The sequence below is a fragment of the Salmo trutta genome, unplaced genomic scaffold, assembly GCF_901001165.1.
Source record: "Salmo trutta unplaced genomic scaffold, fSalTru1.1, whole genome shotgun sequence".
NCBI classification, from domain to species: Eukaryota; Metazoa; Chordata; class Actinopteri; order Salmoniformes; family Salmonidae; genus Salmo; species Salmo trutta.
The window spans coordinates 20,532-40,669 of NW_021823470.1; the positions used below are offsets into that span (position 1 = coordinate 20,532).

General features: G+C 48.0%; 1 protein-coding gene across 3 annotated transcripts; it reads right to left on the bottom strand.

Annotated features, from left to right (window-relative positions):
* Nucleotides 1-5,370: 5,370 nt before the first annotated feature.
* Nucleotides 5,371-20,079, bottom strand: LOC115191078 (RNA-binding protein 26). 3 transcript variants are annotated; one of them, XM_029749076.1, is made up of 12 exons: nucleotides 19,940-20,079; nucleotides 17,296-17,479; nucleotides 15,858-16,052; nucleotides 14,413-14,604; nucleotides 11,722-11,844; nucleotides 10,942-11,016; nucleotides 10,255-10,422; nucleotides 9,385-9,489; nucleotides 8,198-8,401; nucleotides 7,682-7,768; nucleotides 6,915-7,028; nucleotides 5,371-6,142 (listed from the first exon to the last, which is right to left on the bottom strand). In XM_029749076.1, exons 1-12 carry the CDS (start codon nucleotides 20,044-20,046, stop codon nucleotides 6,053-6,055), a joined length of 1,644 nt encoding a protein of 547 aa, XP_029604936.1. In that variant the 5' UTR covers nucleotides 20,047-20,079; the 3' UTR covers nucleotides 5,371-6,052. The 3 variants fall into 3 exon arrangements, with proteins under 3 accessions (XP_029604936.1, XP_029604935.1, XP_029604937.1); XM_029749075.1 differs by having other exon boundaries at nucleotides 14,413-14,607; nucleotides 19,940-20,077; XM_029749077.1 differs by lacking the exons at nucleotides 5,371-6,142; nucleotides 6,915-7,028; nucleotides 7,682-7,768 and adding an exon at nucleotides 7,928-8,143 and having other exon boundaries at nucleotides 8,175-8,401; nucleotides 14,413-14,607.
* Nucleotides 20,080-20,138: the final 59 nt, after the last annotated feature.

Here is a 20,138-nt window from a genome sequence, read left to right on the forward strand (position 1 = left end):
TAAAATGATCACTGGCCTACAGACAATACCCTATTAATGTTTGCTACCGAGTGGCGCAGCGGTCCAAGGCACCGCATCTCAGTGCTAGAGGCGTCACTACAGACCCTGGTTCGATCACGGGATGTATGACTCCCGGCCGTGATCGGGAGTCCCCATAGGGCGGCGCACAACTGACCCAGCGCCGTCTGGGTTAGGGAAGAGGTTTGGGCGGTCATTGTAAAATAACAATTTGTTCTTAATTGACTTAATTTAAATAAAAAGTTAAATAAAATATAAAGCACAGTTTCTTTTAAAAATGTAATAAAAAATAAATAAATGAAAACTGAAATGTCGAGTCAAGTATTCAACTCCTTTGTTACGGCAAACCTAAATAAGTTCAGGGGTAAAAAACGTGCTTAACGAGTGACATAATAAGTTTCATGGACTCAGTATGTGTTGAATAAAAGTGTTTAACATGGTGTTTGAATGACGACCTCGTCTCTGTACCGCCACACATACAGATAATTGTAAAGGTCCTTCAGTCCAGCAGTGAAATTCAAAGACAGATTCAACCACAAAGACCAGGGAGGTTTTCCAATGCCTCACAACGAAGGGCACCTGTTGGTAGATGGGTAATAAAAAAAAAATGCAGACATTGAGTATCCCTTTGAGCATAGTGAAGTTATTAATTACATTTTGGATGGTGTATCAATACACCCAGTCACTACAAAGATACAGGCGCCCTTCCTAACTCAGTTGCCAGAGAGGAAGGAAACTGCTCAGGGATTTAACCATGAGGCCCAATGGTGACTTTAAAACAGTTACAGAGTTTAATGTCTGTGATAGGGGAGAACTGAGGATGGATCAACAACATTGTAGTTACTCCACAATACTAACCTAAATGACAGAGTGAAAAGAAAGAAGTCTGTACAGAATAACAAACATTCCAAAACCTGCATCTTGTTTGCAACAAGGTACTAAAGTAATACTGCAAAACAATGTGGCAAAGAAATTATTTTTTCCCCCTGAATACAAAGTTTTAAATTTGGGGTAAATCCAATACAACACATTACCGAGTACCACTCTCCATATTTTCAAGCATAGTGGTGGCTGCATCATGTTATAGATATACTTGTCATCGTTAAGGACTGGGGAGTTTTTCAGGATAATAAACCTGGTTCAGTCTGCTTTCCACCTAGACACTGGGAGAGGAATTCACCTTTCAGCAGGACAATAAACCTGGTTCAGTCTGCTTTCCACCCAGACACTGGGAGAGGAATTCACCTTTCAGCAGGACAATAAACCTGGTTCAGTCTGCTTTCCACCCAGACACTGGGAGAGGAATTCCCCTTTCAGCAGGACAATAAACCTGGTTCAGTCTGCTTTCCACCTAGACACTGGGAGAGGAATTCACCTTTCAGCAGGACAATAAACCTGGTTCAGTCTGCTTTCCACCTAGACACTGGGAGAGGAATTCACCTTTCAGCAGGACAATAAACCTGGTTCAGTCTGCTTTCCACCTAGACACTGGGAGAGGAATTCACCTTTCAGCAGGACAATAAACCTGGTTCAGTCTGCTTTCCACCTAGACACTGGGAGAGGAATTCACCTTTCAGCAGGACAATAAACCTGGTTCAGTCTGCTTTCCACCTAGACACTGGGAGAGGAATTCACCTTTCAGCAGGACAATAAACCTGGTTCAGTCTGCTTTCCACCTAGACACTGGGAGAGGAATTCACCTTTCATCAGGACAATAAACCTGGTTCAGTCTGCTTTCCACCTAGACACTGGGAGAGGAATTCACCTTTTAGCAGGACAATAAACCTGGTTCAGTCTGCTTTCCACCTAGACACTGGGAGAGGAATTCACCTTTCAGCAGGACAATAAACCTGGTTCAGTCTGCTTTCCACCTAGACACTGGGAGAGGAATTCACCTTTCATCAGGACAATAAACCTGGTTCAGTCTGCTTTCCACCTAGACACTGGGAGAGGAATTCACCTTTCAGCAGGACAATAAACCTGGTTCAGTCTGCTTTCCACCTAGACACTGGGAGAGGAATTCACCTTTCAGCAGGACAATAAACCTGGTTCAGTCTGCTTTCCACCTAGACACTGGGAGAGGAATTCACCTTTCAGCAGGACAATAAACCTGGTTCAGTCTGCTTTCCACCTAGACACTGGGAGAGGAATTCACCTTTCAGCAGGACAATAAACCTGGTTCAGTCTGCTTTCCACCTAGACACTGGGAGAGGAATTCACCTTTCAGCAGGACAATAAACCTAAAACACAAGGTGAAATATACACTGGGAGAAGAGTTGCCCTTTCATCAGGACAATAACCTAAAACACAAGGCCAAATCTACACTGGAGTTACTTACCAAGAAGACAGTGAATGTTCCTGAGTGGCCGAGTTACCGTTGACCCGAAATCTACTTCAAAATCTATGTCAAGACCTGAAAATAGTTGTCAAGCAATGATCAACAACCAATTTGACGAAGCTTGAAGAAGAAGTTTGAAAATAATACAATCCACAAGCTCGTAGAATCTCACCCAGAAAGACTGGAATCACTGGAATCACTGCCAAAGGTGCTTCTACAAAGTATTGACTCTGGGGGGGGGGGGGGTGAAAACTTATGTAAATGAGATATTACTGTATTTCTGTAATACAACAAATAAAATGTCATCAAAAAACATGTTTTCACTTTGTCATTATGGGGCAGGACAGGCAGGTGTACAGGCAGCAGGACAGGCAGGTGTACAGGCAGCAGGACAGGCAGGTGTACAGGTGCCAGGACAGGCAGGTGTACAGGCGCCAGGACAGGCAGGTGTACAGGCAGCAGGACAGGCAGGTAGGTGTACAGGCAGCAGGACAGGCAGGTGTACAGGCGCCAGGACAGGCAGGTGTACAGGCAGCAGGACAGGCAGGTGTACAGGCAGCAGGACAGGCAGGTGTACAGGCAGCGGGACAGGCAGGTGTACAGGCAGAGGGACAGGCAGGTGTACAGGCAGAGGGACAGGCAGGTGTACAGGCGCCAGGACAGGTAAGTGTACAGGCGCCAGGACAGGCAGGTGTACAGGCGCCAGGACAGGCAGGTGTACAGGCAGCAGGACAGGCAGGTGTACAGGCAGCAGGACAGGCAGGTGTACAGGCAGCAGGACAGGCAGGTGTACAGGCAGGTGTACAGGCAGGTGTACAGGCAGCAGGACAGGCAGGTGTACAGGTGCCAGGACAGGCAGGTGTACAGGCGCCAGGACAGGCAGGTGTACAGGCGCCAGGACAGGCAGGTGTACAGGCAGCAGGACAGGCAGGTGTACAGGCAGCAGGACAGGCAGGTGTACAGGCAGCAGGACAGGCAGGTGTACAGGCAGCAGGACAGTTAGGTGTACAGGCAGCAGGACAGGCAGGTGTACAGGCAGCAGGACAGGCAGGTGTACAGGTGCCAGGACAGGCAGGTGTACAGGCAGGTGTACAGGTGCCAGGACAGGCAGGTGTATAGGCAGCAGGACAGGCAGGTGTACAGGCAGCAGGACAGGCAGGTGTACAGGCAGCAGGACAGGTAGGTGTACAGACAGCAGGACAGGCGGGTGTACAGGCTGCAGGACAGGCCTCAGGACAGGCAGGTGTACAGGCAGCAGGACAGGCAGGTGTACAGGCAGCAGGACAGTCAGGTGTACAGGCAGCAGGACAGGCAGCAGGACAGGCAGGTGTACAGGCAGCAGGACAGGCAGCAGGACAGGCAGCAGGACAGGCAGGTGTACAGGTGCCAGAACAGGCAGGTGTACAGGCAGGTGTACAGGTGCCAGGACAGGCAGGTGTACAGGCAGCAGGACAGGCAGGTGTACAGCCTCAACAACCTGTTATATAGACACATCATAAGTGCTACAGGACCTCCATATTCCAAGATATTCGAAAGTAAACATGTATTCATGTTTTATACACACACACACACACACACACACACACACGACTACAAATGACCACAAATTTATTACAAATCACGTCATTAACATTTCAAAAAGTTAAATCCTAAATGTATTGTTAATCAGGAGAGGAAGTGTGCTGCCTGCCGATCACGTCCCGTTGTCCTCTGGTCCCAGATCTAAAGAGACATCAGGTCCCGTTGTCCTCTGGTCCCAGATCTAAAGAGACATCAGGTCCCGTTGTCCTCTGGTCCCAGATCTAAAGAGACATCAGGTCCCGTTGTCCTCTGGTCCCAGATCTAAAGAGACATCAGGTCCAGTTGTCCTCTGGTCCCAGATCTAAAGAGACATCAGGTCCCGTTGTCCTCTGGTCCCAGATCTAAAGAGACATCAGGTCCAGTTGTCCTCTGGTCCCAGATCTAAGAGAGAAAATGTGAAAACACAAAAAGGCGAATTACCTCCAAAGCGAACCATGACTGTCAAACTACTGAGATGTATTTAACATCAGGATTGAGTAGTGTCGACAGAGAAACGCCTGCATCCCAAACGGCACCCTATTCCCTAATATTGTGCCCTATTTTTGACCAGAGCCCAAATCAAATCAAATGTATTTATAAAGCCCTTCTTACATCAGCTGATATCTCAAAGTGCTGTACAGAAACCCAGCCTAAAATCCCAAACAGCAAGCAATGCAGGTGTAGAAGCACGGTGGCTAGGAAAAACTCCCAAGTAGTGCACTATATAGGGAGTAGGATGCCAATTGGGATGTAATCCCTAGAAAAGCAGATGGAGACGAAGTAACCTTGTGTCACCATTACGGAGATACCCACACAGCTCACCATTACGGAGATACCCACACAGCTCACCATTACGGAGATACCCACACAGCTCACCATTACGGAGATACCATACCAAGAGATAACCACACAGCTCACCATTATAGAACCATACCAAGACATAGCCACACAGCTCACCATTATAGAACCATACCAAGAGATAACCACACAGCTCACCATTATAGAACCATACCAAGAGATAACCACACAGCTCACCATTACGTAGATACCATACCAAGAGATAACCACACAGCTCACCATTACGGAGATACCATACCAAGAGATAGCCACACAGCTCACCATTACGGAGATACCATACCAAGAGATAACCACACAGCTCACCATTACGGAGATACCATACCAAGAGATAGCCACACAGCTCACCATTACGGAGATACCATACCAAGAGATAACCACACAGCTCACCATTACGGAGATACCACACAGCTCACCATTATGGAGATACCATACCAAGATAAACATAACTTACCATTACGGAGATACCAATACCGTCTTTCTGACACCGAGCCTCACCAAGTGTGGACATGGAAAATAGTTCTTGCTTTACCATTTTTTTTTTATGGTAAATGGAAAACCATATGGAAATTTGCTCTTTTTGTGAAACATTTTTTTTTATTTTTTTATGGTCTTTATTTTGTCAGCTCTTTTTGTGGGATGTGTTTTTTTAGCTGGTTTTGTTTCATCGATGCCATCACAGCTGCAGGGGTTTATCCGGAGTTTTTTTATTTTTTGGCAGCTGATTTTTTATTTATTTTTGACCATTTGAAGTCTTTATTTTTTTGTTTTGACATTTCAAAAATAAATCCAAGAAAGAATCCCGAAGCAAAGCTGTCATACAAATCATTAAAATCCAGACAGAAAATATTTACACAAGAAGCAACCTAATATCACACAGTCAAACTCTCATTTCATTTAGTAATAAGTTCACCATTCTGCCGTTCTCACTGTTAAACATCACAGTGTTCAACACAACGGCTCTTTATCTCAATCATTTGATCTGATCAGTCAACACCAGGTTTCTCCCCCTAAAGTAATCTAGTATCCTTTCATTTCAACCCAATAAGCAAAAAAATAAAAACTGTACCAATCTTCATGTTAAACTACTTTTACAAATAAAAAGCAGTAAGACAAAACACACTGTATTTACATGAAACTCCCACATGACTTAACTGTTTAGGTTCTGACCTATTGTGAAACGCGTCTAGTAGTTAAAAAAAACAAAAAACAAACAGCCAATCAGAAACAGCAAAAAAAAAAAAAAATTGCGTTAGCATTTTCGTCCAATCAGGGCCGTCTTCATCTGCGCCAGGGGCGGGGTTCGTTGTCGTCGTCCTCCTCGTCGTCGTCCTGGAGCAACGCATCATCAATCAGCGACTCTTCCTGGAACTACAAAAAAAGGGACAAGACAGGGTGAGACAACACACGTTACGCCCACAGCACATTACTTCCTTTACATTTGGAGTCGTTTAGCAGACACTCTTATCCAGAGAGACTTACAGGAGAAAATTAGGGTTAAGCGCCTTGCTCAAAAAGGCACAGAGATATTTTTTTCCCACCTTAGTCGGGCTCTGGGATTCGAACCAGCAACCTTTCGGTTTACTGATCAGACGCTCTCAACCGTTATGCTACCCTCTTCTCCTCGACGAGTCTGAAACGGAGTACCTCCCACGAGCCTTCACTGGAAAGCCAAACACATTAGGGACTGTCTGATTGGTCCAGAAACGAATGGGCTGGGACAGAGCCAGAACAACACATTGAGTAAAGCTGTGGTTTGAAAATTCTTCATTTGGCTTTGATATTCTGATCGTTTAGAGACGATTCATATCGACTGATGACTTAAGTCCCGGGTACGACTTCTCCTCGTCCCTCGTCACCACAAAAGGACCTCAAAACGACGGCGGTCTCAGACTGAAGACCGTAGCGAACGACAGAGCAGCGGAAGAGGCCTCAGGCTAATAAAGAGACAAAACCACCTTAAATGTTTTTTTTTCCTCCCATCGTCTCATTTTCATTGGATTCATGTGGCCTTGGAGAAAGACTTGGCTGTGAAGCGTTGTGCTCACACACACACACACACACACACTCATCCTGCAAATACTTTCTGAAACCATTAGCAACATTTTGTAGTCCATAACCGGCGAAACAACATCTCCTTCACCTCGTCATGATCTGGCTCCTGCTCATCAGGTTCCTGGGAGGTCAGGGAGACGGCAGGCTTGTGCCAGGACAGACGCAGGTCACAGCTGTTCAGACGAACACCGTGTAGCGCCGCCTACAGGACGGAGAAGGATGGAGAGAGGGAACACCGGGGAAAAGGAGGAGAGGAAGGGAAGGGAGAGAAAGAGGAATAGATATGAGAACAAGGTGGAGAATGACTGTCTAGCGTCGCAGCGCTGGGTTCAAAACGTCTAGCGTCGCAGCGCTGGGTTCAAAACGTCCAGCGCTGGGTTCAAAACGTCCAGCGCTGGGTTCAAAACGTCCAGCGCTGGGTTCAAAACGTCCAGCGCTGGGTTCAAAACGTCCAGCGTCGCAGCGCTGGGTTCAAAACGTCCAGCGTCCAGCGCTGGGTTCAAAACGTCCAGCGCTGGGTTCAAACGTCCAGCGTCGCAGCGCTAGGTTCAAACGTCCAGCGTCGCAGCGCTGGGTTCAAAACGTCCAGCGCCGCAGCGCTAGGTTCAAACGTCCAGCGTCGCAGCGCTGGGTTCAAAACGTCCAGCGTCGCAGCGCTAGGTTCAAACGTCCAGCGTCGCAGCGCTGGGTTCAAAACGTCCAGCGCCGCAGCGCTAGGTTCAAAACGTCCAGCGTCGCAGCGCTGGGTTCAAAACGTCCAGCGTCGCAGCGCTGGGTTCAAACGTCCAGCGTCGCAGCGCTAGGTTCAAACGTCCAGCGCCCCAGCGCTAGGTTGAAAGGTGTTTAACCCTTTACCTGTTCAGCCTCTGGTCTGCTCCTGTAAGTGATAACAGCCAGACAGGATGTCTCATCGATCTGACAGTCCTCCAACTCTCCAAATTGCTTGAGAAAGGGGAAAACAACAAGACGGACTAAGATGACAGATGGAGTAAAAACACGTTGGTCTCTTCAGTCCCAGAGTCTGAACTCATTCATTCACCCAAGCAAACAGACATCAGAGCACTGCTGACAACCATTTTGGTTTCAACAATTCAACAGCTATTTTCTATTTTTCCCCAAAAAACATCACATAAAGCCCTACGACAAACATTCCAAATGTAATTCATATAAACCAGGATAGGGTTCATTAAAACAAGTTTAAAACCAGGATAGGGTTCATTAAAACCAGTTTAAAACCAGACGGGGTTCATTAAAACTAGTTTAAAACCAGACGGGGTTCAATAAAACTAGTTTAAAACCAGACAGGGTTCAATAAAACTAGTTTAAAACCAGACGGGGTTCAATAAAACTAGTTTAAAAAGTTCAACTTACAGCAAAGTGTGGCAGCAGATCCTGGAGGTCAGTCTCAGTAAAGCCAGAGATCTCCAGGGCTCTAGGTCTGTGATCTACTGTAGAGTGGACAGGGAGACCCCTACCCCGGCCTCCCCTACCCCTACCCCTGCTCCTCGGGCCCCCACGGCCTCTAGCGTGGGCCCCTCTGCCCCGCACTGGAGCCAGGATCCCCCTCTTAGCTGCCTGGAGAGGAAGGGGACAACGGCAGGATGATCAATGTTACCTCAAAACACACACACAATGCAATGTAGAAGAGACAATCTATAGAAACACATCTGACAGAGTGACAGCACCCCCTGGTGGTTGAACAGAGACACGACAGACAGTATATAAAAAGGGACACAGACCATTAAAAGTGACTGAAGGTGAATACAATAAATCAGAAATCAATTGATCAATCAGACAACTAGAGTCTGAGGTAGAACTCAGATCTGATCTCCAGTTGAACCTCTACCTCTAACTGTAGTTGTGTGTATCTGATCTCCAGTTGAACCTCTACCTCTAACTGTAGTTGTATCTATCTGATCTCCAGTTGAACCTCTACCTCTAACTGTAGTTGTGTCTGATCTCCAGTTGAACCTCTACCTCTAACTGTAGTTGTGTCTGATCTCCAGTTGAACCTCTACCTCTAACTGTAGTTGTATCTATCTGATCTCCAGTTGAACCTCTACCTCTAACTGTAGTTGTGTCTATCTGATCTCCAGTTGAACCTCTACCTCTAACTGTAGTTGTGTCTATCTGATCTCCAGTTGAACCTCTACCTCTAACTGTAGTTGTATCTATCTGATCTCCAGTTGAACCTCTACCTCTAACTGTAGTTGTATCTATCTGATCTCCAGTTGAACCTCTACCTCTAACTGTAGTTGTATCTATCTGATCTCCAGTTGAACCTCTACCTCTAACTGTAGTTGTATCTATCTGATCTCCAGTTGAACCTCTACCTCTAACTGTAGTTGTATCTATCTGATCTCCAGTTGAACCTCTACCTCTAACTGTAGTTGTATCTATCTGATCTCCAGTTGAACCTCTACCTCTAACTGTAGTTGTGTGTATCTGATCTCCAGTTGAACCTCTACCTCTAACTGTAGTTGTATCTATCTGATCTCCAGTTGAACCTCTACCTCTAACTGTAGTTGTATCTATCTGATCTCCAGTTGAACCTCTACCTCTAACTGTAGTTGTGTGTATCTGATCTTCAGTTGAACGGTATCTTCTCCAGACTGGGTCTTCTTATAGAGGTCCAGTTCTGTGTCCAGCAACTCCTTCTGAGCCTACAGACAGACAGACAGACAGACACAGACAGAAAACATTTCAGACTCCTCTTCTAAATGGCTTGGCATATTTTCTGTGTGCTTATTACATTTCCGTCATTTAGCAGACGCTCCTAAGCCTACCTGGTCCTAACCAGGATCCAGAGCAGCCTACCTGGTCCTAACCAGGATCCAGAGCAGCCTACCTGGTCCTAACCAGGATCCAGAGCAGCCTACCTGGTCCTAACCAGGATCCAGAGCAGCCTACCTTGTCCTAACCAGGACCCAGAGCAGCCTACCTGGTCCTAACCAGGACCCAGAGCAGCCTACCTGGTCATAACCAGGACCCAGAGCAGCCTATGCCTACCTGTTATAACCAGGATCCAGAGCAGCCTGTCTATAGGCTGTGTGCAGCATGCATGATAAATAAACGATATAACGAACAGCTTCAGGAATACATAAAAAAAATGTTTAAAAAATTATATAGCCTAGATTTAAAATAGCATAATTTACAATATATATATATATATATATATATATATATATATATATATATATATATATATATATATATTACACTGTTCCAAGACAGGGATGATGGACTGGCACAGAGGGTTTCCCCCAAACCTCTCCTGGATGTTGAGCCCCGATACACACAGAGACAGGCCCATTCCCCTGCCGTTGTCCCCTCTTCAGAAAGTTGGCTTTGTTATTGGTTATTAAATTACACATTAGTGTTTAAATAAATCAGGATGATTGAGTTATAGTGTGTGTGTGTGTATATACCTGAGCCTTGCTCTTGGGCGCCCCCCGTAGTCCTGAAGGGTTAGAAATCCCTTTAATCTCCTGCTGTAGTTTGGTAATACTCTTGGTGAGCGTTCCCAGCGTTGTCATAATCACTGCCTTGTCTTCTGCCTTCATAGTCTTGTTCTTTTCCAGTTTACAGATCAACAGCTGCAACACGGGAGAGAGAGCGAGAGAGAGAGCGAGCGAGAGACACAGAGAGAGAGAGACAGAGAGAGAGAGAGAGAGAGAGACACAGAGAGAGAGACACAGACAGAGAGACACAGAGAGCGAGAGCGAGAGAGAGAGAGAGAGAGAAACCATGATACTAGCAACCTTCTAGGGACCAGAGGGATTCATTTTACACGGCCACCTCATCTCCTCTACCTCAGACCTTCTTCTCCACTGGGTTTTGAGAAGGAAAGGAGAGAGAGGAATCAAGGACAGATTAATTGAGTCATGGTGAGGTGAAACCATAGAGATAGATAGAGGACTCATCTTTATATTTGTGCCATTTCTAGCGTCTGTGACAGCATGGGCAGGGCTACAACCCATAGGGAAAACCCCCACGCCGTTGACTACTTTAAAATGGCAGAAGTGTGGTGGAGGCCCTTAAATGGTGCTGCCCATGATTAACCAGCCTGTTGGCCACTAGAGACCTCTATCATTCTCTATGGGGGAAAAACTCACCTTCTGAGTCTCGATGTGTTTCTCCAGGATTTCCTGCTTCTTTTTCCTCATTTCCTGTTGGAGCCGCAGGGCTTCCTGTCAGGGGAATATTAAAAGTGATAATTCACCTCATCCACAACCACGGTAAAGTGCTCTGAGCGTCTGGAAAAGCTACGTGAAGCCAACTGTTACGTTCAGACTTTTCCCAGAAGTCTCCTTACAGGATTAGAGATGAAAGAACATAACCCCTCTTCCCTCACCCTTATTTCCCCCTTCCAGCCCCCCACCTCCTCCTCCATCCATCTCTTCCTCCTTAGTCCATCCCTCTCATCCATCCCTCCCTCTCATCCATCCATCCCTCCCTCCCTCCTCCATCCCTCCCTCCCTCCCTCCTCCATCCCTCCCTCCTCCTCCATCCATCTCTTCCTCCTTAGTCCCACCCTCTCATCCCTCCCTCCCTCCCACCCTCTCCTCCATCCCTCCCTCCTCCTCCCTCCCATCCATCCATGCATCCCTCCCTCTCCTCCCTCCCATCCATCCATCCATGCATCCCTCCCTCCCTCCCTCCCACCCTCTCCTCCATCCATCCATCCCTCCCACCCTCTCCTCCATCCATCCATCCCTCCCTCCCTCCCTCTCCTCCATCCATCCATCCCTCCCTCCCTCTCCTCCATCCATCCATCCCTCCCTCCCACCCTCTCCTCCATCCATCCATCCCTCCCTCCCACCCTCTCCTCCCTCCCTCTCCATCCATCCTCTCCTCCATCTCCTCCTCTCCTCCCTCCCTCCCCCCTCTCCCACCTGTTTATTCTTCATAGCCTCCTCTGTAGCAGCGACCCCAGCGAACAGAGCTGTCTTCTGAGCTGCTTTCAGAGCAGCCATGTTGTACACTGTCTTAGTCAGCCCCGTAGAGGTGGAGAACACCTGGAAGAGAGGAGGTCCATGTTATTACTGGGGACTTATATAGGAGGACACCTGGTGGAGAGGAGGTCCATGTTATTACTGGGGACTTATATAGGAGGACACCTGGTGGAGAGGAGGTCCATGTTATTACTGGGGACTTATATAGGAGGACACCTGGTGGAGAGGAGGTCCATGTTATTACTGGGGACTTATATAGGAGGACACCTGGTGGAGAGGAGGTCCATGTTATTACTGGGGACTTATATAGGAGGACACCTGGTGGAGAGGAGGTCCATGTTATTACTGGGGACTTATATAGGAGGACACCTGGTGGAGAGGAGGTCCATGTTATTACTGGGGACTTATATAGGAGGACACCTGGTGGAGAGGAGGTCCATGTTATTACTGGGGACTTATATAGGAGGACACCTGGTGGAGAGGAGGTCCATGTTATTACTGGGGACTTATATAGGAGGACACCTGGTGGAGAGGAGGTCCATGTTATTACTGGGGACTTATATAGGAGGACACCTGGTGGAGAGGAGGTCCATGTTATTACTGGGGACTTATATAGGAGGACACCTGGTGGAGAGGAGGTCCATGTTATTACTGGGGACTTATATAGGAGGGACACCTGGTGGAGAGGAGGTCCATGTTATTACTGGGGACTTATATAGGAGGACACCTGGTGGAGAGGAGGTCCATGTTATTACTGGGGACTTATATAGGAGGACACCTGGTGGAGAGGAGGTCCATGTTATTACTGGGGACTTATATAGGAGAACACCTGGTGGAGAGGAGGTCCATGTTATTACTGGGGGACTTATATAGGAGGACACCTGGTGGAGAGGAGGTCCATGTTATTACTGGGGACTTATATAGGAGAACACCTGGTGGAGAGGAGGTCCATGTTATTACTGGGGACTTATATAGGAGGACACCTGGTGGAGAGGAGGTCCATGTTATTACTGTGGACTTATATAGGAGGACACCTGGTGGAGAGGAGGTTCATGTTATTACTGGGGACTTATATAGGAGGACACCTGGTGGAGAGGAGGTTCATGTTATTACTGGGGACTTATATAGGAGGACACCTGGTGGAGAGGAGGTTCATGTTATTACTGGGGACTTATATAGGAGGACACCTGGTGGAGAGGAGGTCCATGTTATTACTGGGGACTTATATAGGAGGACACCTGGTGGAGAGGAGGTCCATGTTATTACTGGGGACTTATATAGGAGGACACCTGGTGGAGAGGAGGTCCATGTTATTACTGGGGACTTATATAGGAGGACACCTGGTGGAGAGGAGGTCCATGTTATTACTGGGGACTTATATAGGAGGACACCTGGTGGAGAGGAGGTCCATGTTATTACTGGGGACTTATATAGGAGGACACCTGGTGGAGAGGAGGTCCATGTTATTACTGGGGACTTATATAGGAGAACACCTGGTGGAGAGGAGGTCCATGTTATTACTGGGGACTTATATAGGAGGACACCTGGTGGAGAGGAGGTCCATGTTATTACTGGGGACTTATATAGGAGAACACCTGGTGGAGAGGAGGTCCATGTTATTACTGGGGACTTATATAGGAGGACACCTGGTGGAGAGGAGGTCCATGTTATTACTGTGGACTTATATAGGAGGACACCTGGTGGAGAGGAGGTTCATGTTATTACTGGGGACTTATATAGGAGGACACCTGGTGGAGAGGAGGTTCATGTTATTACTGGGGACTTATATAGGAGGACACCTGGTGGAGAGGAGGTCCATGTTATTACTGGGGACTTATATAGGAGGACACCTGGTGGAGAGGAGGTCCATGTTATTACTGGGGACTTATATAGGAGGACACCTGGTGGAGAGGAGGTCCATGTTATTACTGGGGACTTATATAGGAGAACACCTGGTGGAGAGGAGGTCCATGTTATTACTGGGGACTTATATAGGAGAACACCTGGTGGAGAGGAGGTCCATGTTATTACTGGGGACTTATATAGGAGGACACCTGGAAGAGAGGAGGTCCATGTTATTACTGGGGACTTATATAGGAGGACACCTGGAAGAGAGGAGGTCCATGTTATTACTGGGGACTTATATAGGAGGACACCTGGAAGAGAGGAGGTCCATGTTATTACTGGGGATTTATATAGGAGGACACCTGGTGGAGAGGAGGTCCATGTTATTACTGGGGACTTATATAGGAGGACACCTGGTGGAGAGGAGGTCCATGTTATTACTGGGGACTTATATAGGAGGACACCTGGTGGAGAGGAGGTCCATGTTATTACTGGGGACTTATATAGGAGAACACCTGGTGGAGAGGAGGTCCATGTTATTACTGGGGACTTATATAGGAGGACACCTGGTGGAGAGGAGGTCCATGTTATTACTGGGGACTTATATAGGAGGACACCTGGTGGAGAGGAGGTCCATGTTATTACTGGGGACTTATATAGGAGGACACCTGGTGGAGAGGAGGTCCATGTTATTACTGGGGACTTACAGTAGAAGGGCAACTTAAAGGAAAACTCAAGTCAAAAATGATATTTAGATTTGTTGATACAGTGGACTTTTATTCTCACCTTTCCTGCCGGTCCAGTAGGGGTACTTCCTGGTTTAGAAGCGAAGCCCAGCCTCTCCTTCACTGATAGGTTGGATTTAAAGGCATTCTGGGAGGCAACACTAGAGTCTTGGTTGGGCTCTGAGCTGTCGGCAGGCAGAGGGCCCAGACGGTCTTTGACTGACTGTTTCAGACTAGTGGCTGGCTGCTGCACCTGCTGGGGTTCACAACAATAACAACAACGATGAACAATAAACAAAACAAAGGTCAACGGCAACAGGCTAGGTCAACGGCAACCCAACGGCAACAGGCTAGGTCAACGGCAACAGGCTAGGCCAACGGCAACAGGCTAGGCCAACGGCAACAGGCTAGGTCAACGGCAACAGGCTAGGTCAACGGCAACAGGCTAGGCCAACGGCAACAGGCTAGGTCAACGGCAACAGGCTAGGTCAACGGCAACAGGCTAGGTCAACGGCAACAGGCTAGGTCAACGGCAACACAAAGGCAACAGGCTAGGTCAACGGCAAAAGGCTAGGTCAACGGCAACAGGCTAGGTCAACGGCAACAGGCTAGGTCAACGACTAGGTCAACGGCAACAGGCTAGGTCAACGGCAACAGGCTAGGTCAACGGCAACAGGCTAGGTCAACGGCAACAGGCTTGGTCAACGACTAGGTCAACGGCAACAGGCTAGGTCAACGGCAACAGGCTAGTTCAACGGCAACAGGCTTGGTCAACGACTAGGTCAACGACTAGGTCAACGGCAACAGGCTAGGTCAACGGCAACAGGCTAGGCCAACGGCAACAGGCTAGGCCAACGGCAACAGGCTAGGCCAACGGCAACAGGCTAGGCCAACGGCAAGAGGCTAGGTCAACGACTAGGTCAACGGCAACAGGCTAGGTCAACGGCAACAGGCTAGGCCAACGGCAACAGGCTAGGCCAACGGCAACAGGCTAGGCCAACGGCAACAGGCTAGGCCAACGGCAACAGGCTAGGCCAACGGCAACAGGCTAGGCCAACGGCAACAGGCTAGGTCAACGACAACAGGCTAGGTCAACGACAACAGGCTAGGTCAACGACAACAGGCTAGGTCAACGACAACAGGCTAGGTCAACGACAACAGGCTAGGTCAACGACAACAGGCTAGGGCAACGACAACAGGCTAGGGCAACGACAACAGGCTAGGTCAACGACAACAGGCTAGGTCAACGACAACAGGCTAGGTCAACGACAACAGACAAGGGCAAACAACATAACATAGAAGGCTAACTGTGTTACAGTACACCCCGAACCAGCAGGAAAAACTCTGGATCTGAGGCCGCTAATAATGAATGGCCATTGGGCAAAATGGCTGAAAGGTTCTTCCTAAATCAAAGTACACCACTTTTGACCAGGGTCCATAGGGCTCTGGTAGAAAAGCAGTGCACTTTTAAGGGAATAGGCTGCCATATTTGGGACGTAGACTTACCATGAGTGACTGTGGTTGATGGTGTTGCTGTCCCTGGGGTCCCGTCCCCTGGGGTCCCGTCCCTCCATCACAGTGCCAGAGGACTCTAATGAAGCGGTTGTTGAGAACGGCTTCAGGACTCTGCAGGGCACGCTTAGCCTCCTCGTGACTGTCAAACTGGATCAGGGCCCCCTCCGGGTCATTACCATAGGTTACCTAGAGGGGGGAGAGAGGCGAGAGAGAGAGACAGAGCGAGAGAGGGAGACAGAGCGAGAGAGAGAGACAGAGCGAGAGAGAGAGACAGAGCGAGACAGAGAGACAGAGCGAGACAGAGAGACAGAGCGAGACAGAGAGAGCGCGAGACAGAGAGAGCGCGAGACAGAGAGAGCGCGAGACAGAGAGAGCGCGAGACAGAGAGAGCGCGAGAGAGCGAGACAGAGAGAGCGCGAGACAGAGAGAGCGCGAGACAGAGAGAGAGCGAGACAGAGAGAGAGCGAGACAGAGAGAGAGCGAGACAGAGAGAGAGCGAGACAGAGAGAGAGAGAGCGACAGAGAGAGAGCGACAGAGAGAGCGAGACAGAGAGAGAGAGAGCGAGACAGAGAGAGAGAGAGCGAGACAGAGAGAGAGAGAGCGAGACAGAGAGAGAGAGCGAGACAGAGAGAGAGAGCGAGACAGAGAGAGAGAGCGAGACAGAGAGAGAGAGCGAGACAGAGAGAGAGCGAGACAGAGAGAGAGCGAGACAGAGAGAGAGCGAGACAGAGAGAGAGCGAGACAGAGAGAGAGCGAGACAGAGAGAGAGCGAGACAGAGAGAGAGCGAGACAGAGAGAGCAGACAGAGAGAGCGAGACAGAGAGAGAGCGAGACAGAGAGAGAGCGAGACAGAGAGAGAGCGAGACAGAGAGAGAGCGAACAGAGAGAGAGCGAGACAGAGAGAGAGCGAGACAGAGAGAGAGCGAGACAGAGAGAGAGCGAGACAGAGAGAGAGCGAGACAGAGAGAGAGCGAGACAGAGAGAGAGCGAGACAGAGAGAGAGAGACAGAGAGAGAGCGAGACAGAGAGAGAGCGAGACAGAGAGAGAGCGAGACAGAGAGAGAGCGAGACAGAGAGAGAGCGAGACAGAGTGAGAGCGAGACAGAGAGAGAGCGAGACAGAGAGAGCGAGACAGAGAGAGAGCGAGACAGAGAGAGAGCGAGCGAGACAGAGAGAGCGAGCGAGACAGAGAGAGAGCGAGCGAGACAGAGAGAGAGCGAGACAGAGAGAGAGCGAGACAGAGAGAGCGAGACAGAGAGAGCGAGAAAGGAAGACAGGAGGAAGGGTGAGCAGGGGGAGGGAGGAAGATAGGATTATGTTAACCCTCACTCACTAAGAAGTGCACTAAATAGGGAGTAGTGTGCCAATAATGCCAAAAAAAACATGACAGCTTAAAGCAGAACGGTATCGTTAGCCAATCAGTCTAACCTGTAGGTTGACGATAGTCCCGAACTTGCTGAAGTGTTCGTTAAGCTTGGAGATGTTGTTGAGTCCCTGGGGGATCTGTCGGACCGCCAGCTTGGTGTTAGACCCAAGCGGAGCCTTCTGGTTCTGGTTCTGAGGGTTCTTGTTGTGGAACCCACCCTGGAGGTTCTGCTGGTTGAAGTTGGGTCTGACAGAACACACGGAGATTACAGGAACAATTACGGCACTGCTTGTTGTTTACAAGGAACAGCTCCTGTACTGCTTGTTGTTTACAAGGAACAGCTTGTTGTTTACAAGGAACAGCTCCTGTACTGCTTGTTGTTTACAAGGAACAGCTCCTGTACTGCTTGTTGTTTACAAGGAACAGCTCCTGTACTGCTTGTTGTTTACAAGGAACAGCTTGTTGTTTACAAGGAACAGCTCCTGTACTGCTTGTTGTTTACAAGGAACAGCTCCTGTACTGCTTGTTGTTTACAAGGAACAGCTTGTTGTTTACAAGGAACAGCTCCTGTACTGCTTGTTGTTTACAAGGAACAGCTCCTGTACTGCTTGTTGTTTACAAGGAACAGCTTGTTGTTTACAAGGAACAGCTCCTGTACTGCTTGTTGTTTACAAGGAACAGCTCCTGTACTGCTTGTTGTTTACAAGGAACAGCTTGTTGTTTACAAGGAACAGCTCCTGTACTGCTTGTTGTTTACAAGGAACAGCTCCTGTACTGCTAGTTGTTTACAAGGAACAGCTTGTTGTTTACAAGGACCAGCTCCTGTACGGCTTGTTGTTTACAAGGAACAGTTACTATATATTACCTGTTGTGGTCTATGACGGTTCTCTAATGTTCTGTATGAACCCCCAGGTATATTACCTGTTGTGGTCTATGACGGTTCTCTAATGTTCTGTATGAACCCCCAGGTATATTACCTGTTGTGGTCTATGACGGTTCTCTAATGTTCTGTATGAACCCCCAGGTATATTACCTGTTGTGGTCTATGACGGTTCTCTAATGTTCTGTATGAACCCCCAGGTATATTACCTGTTGTGGTCTATGACGGTTCTCTAATGTTCTGTATGAACCCCCAGGTATATTACCTGTTGTGGTCTATGACGGTTCTCTAATGTTCTGTATGAACCCCCAGGTATATTACCTGTTGTGGTCTATGACGGTTTCTCTAATGTTCTGTATGAACCCCCAGGTATATTACCTGTTGTGGTCTATGACGGTTCTCTAATGTTCTGTATGAACCCCCAGGTATATTACCTGTTGTGGTCTATGACGGTTCTCTAATGTTCTGTATGAACCCCCAGGTATATTACCTGTTGTGGTCTATGACGGTTCTCTAATGTTCTGTATGAACCCCCAGGTATATTACCTGTTGTGGTCTATGACGGTTCTCTAATGTTCTGTATGAACCCCCAGGTATATTACCTGTTGTGGTCTATGACGGTTCTCTAATGTTCTGTATGAACCCCCAGGTATATTACCTGTTGTGGTCTATGACGGTTCTCTAATGTTCTGTATGAACCCCCCAGGTATATTACCTGTTGTGGTCTATGACGGTTCTCTAATGTTCTGTATGAACCCCCAGGTATATTACCTGTTGTGGTCTATGACGGTTCTCTAATGTTCTGTATGAACCCCCAGGTATATTACCTGTTGTGGTCTATGACGGTTCTCTAATGTTCTGTATGAACCCCCAGGTATATTACCTGTTGTGGTCTATGACGGTTCTCTAATGTTCTGTATGAACCCCCAGGTATATTACCTGTTGTGGTCTATGACGGTTCTCTAATGTTCTGTATGAACCCCAGGTATATTACCTGTTGTGGTCTATGACGGTTCTCTAATGTTCTGTATGAACCCCCAGGTATATTACCTGTTGTGGTCTATGACGGTTCTCTAATGTTCTGTATGAACCCCCAGGTATATTACCTGTTGTGGTCTATGACGGTTCTCTAATGTTCTGTATGAACCCCCAGGTATATTACCTGTTGTGGTCTATGACGGTTCTCTAATGTTCTGTATGAACCCCCAGGTATATTACCTGTTGTGGTCTATGACGGTTCTCTAATGTTCTGTATGAACCCCCAGGTATATTACCTGTTGTGGTCTATGACGGTTCTCTAATGTTCTGTATGAACCCCCAGGTATATTACCTGTTTGTGGTCTATGACGGTTCCTCTAATGTTCTGTATGAACCCCCAGGTATATTACCTGTTGTGGTCTATGACGGTTCTCTAATGTTCTGTATGAACCCCCAGGTATATTACCTGTTGTGGTCTATGACGGTTCTCTAATGTTCTGTATGAACCCCCAGGTATATTACCTGTTGTGGTCTATGACGGTTCTCTAATGTTCTGTATGAACCCCCAGGTATATTACCTGTTGTGGTCTATGACGGTTCTCTAATGTTCTGTATGAACCCCCAGGTATATTACCTGTTGTGGTCTATGACGGTTCTCCAATGTTCTGTATGAACCCCCAGGTATATTACCTGTTGTGGTCTATGACTCATGCCTTCTTACTTGTCGAATTAGGGTGTGTGTGTGTGTGTGTTCTTACTTGTCGGCCCTAGGTGTGTGTGTGTGTGTGTTCTTACTTGTCGGCCCTAGGTGTGTGTGTGTGTGTGTGTGTGTGTGTGTGTGTTCCTACTTGTCGGCCCAGGGTTTGTTGATGGGCATCGCTCCGTGGTGTGAGACAGCAGATCTCTTCCTGGAGGCCGAGTCCAGAACGATCCTCATTCTGTTGCTGTTGGGCATCTGATCTGGGAATTCATTAAACAGCGACGTGACTCGACCGACGAGATCAGACCAGGCCTTGACCAGTCAGGATAGAGAACCTCCCTCTCTCC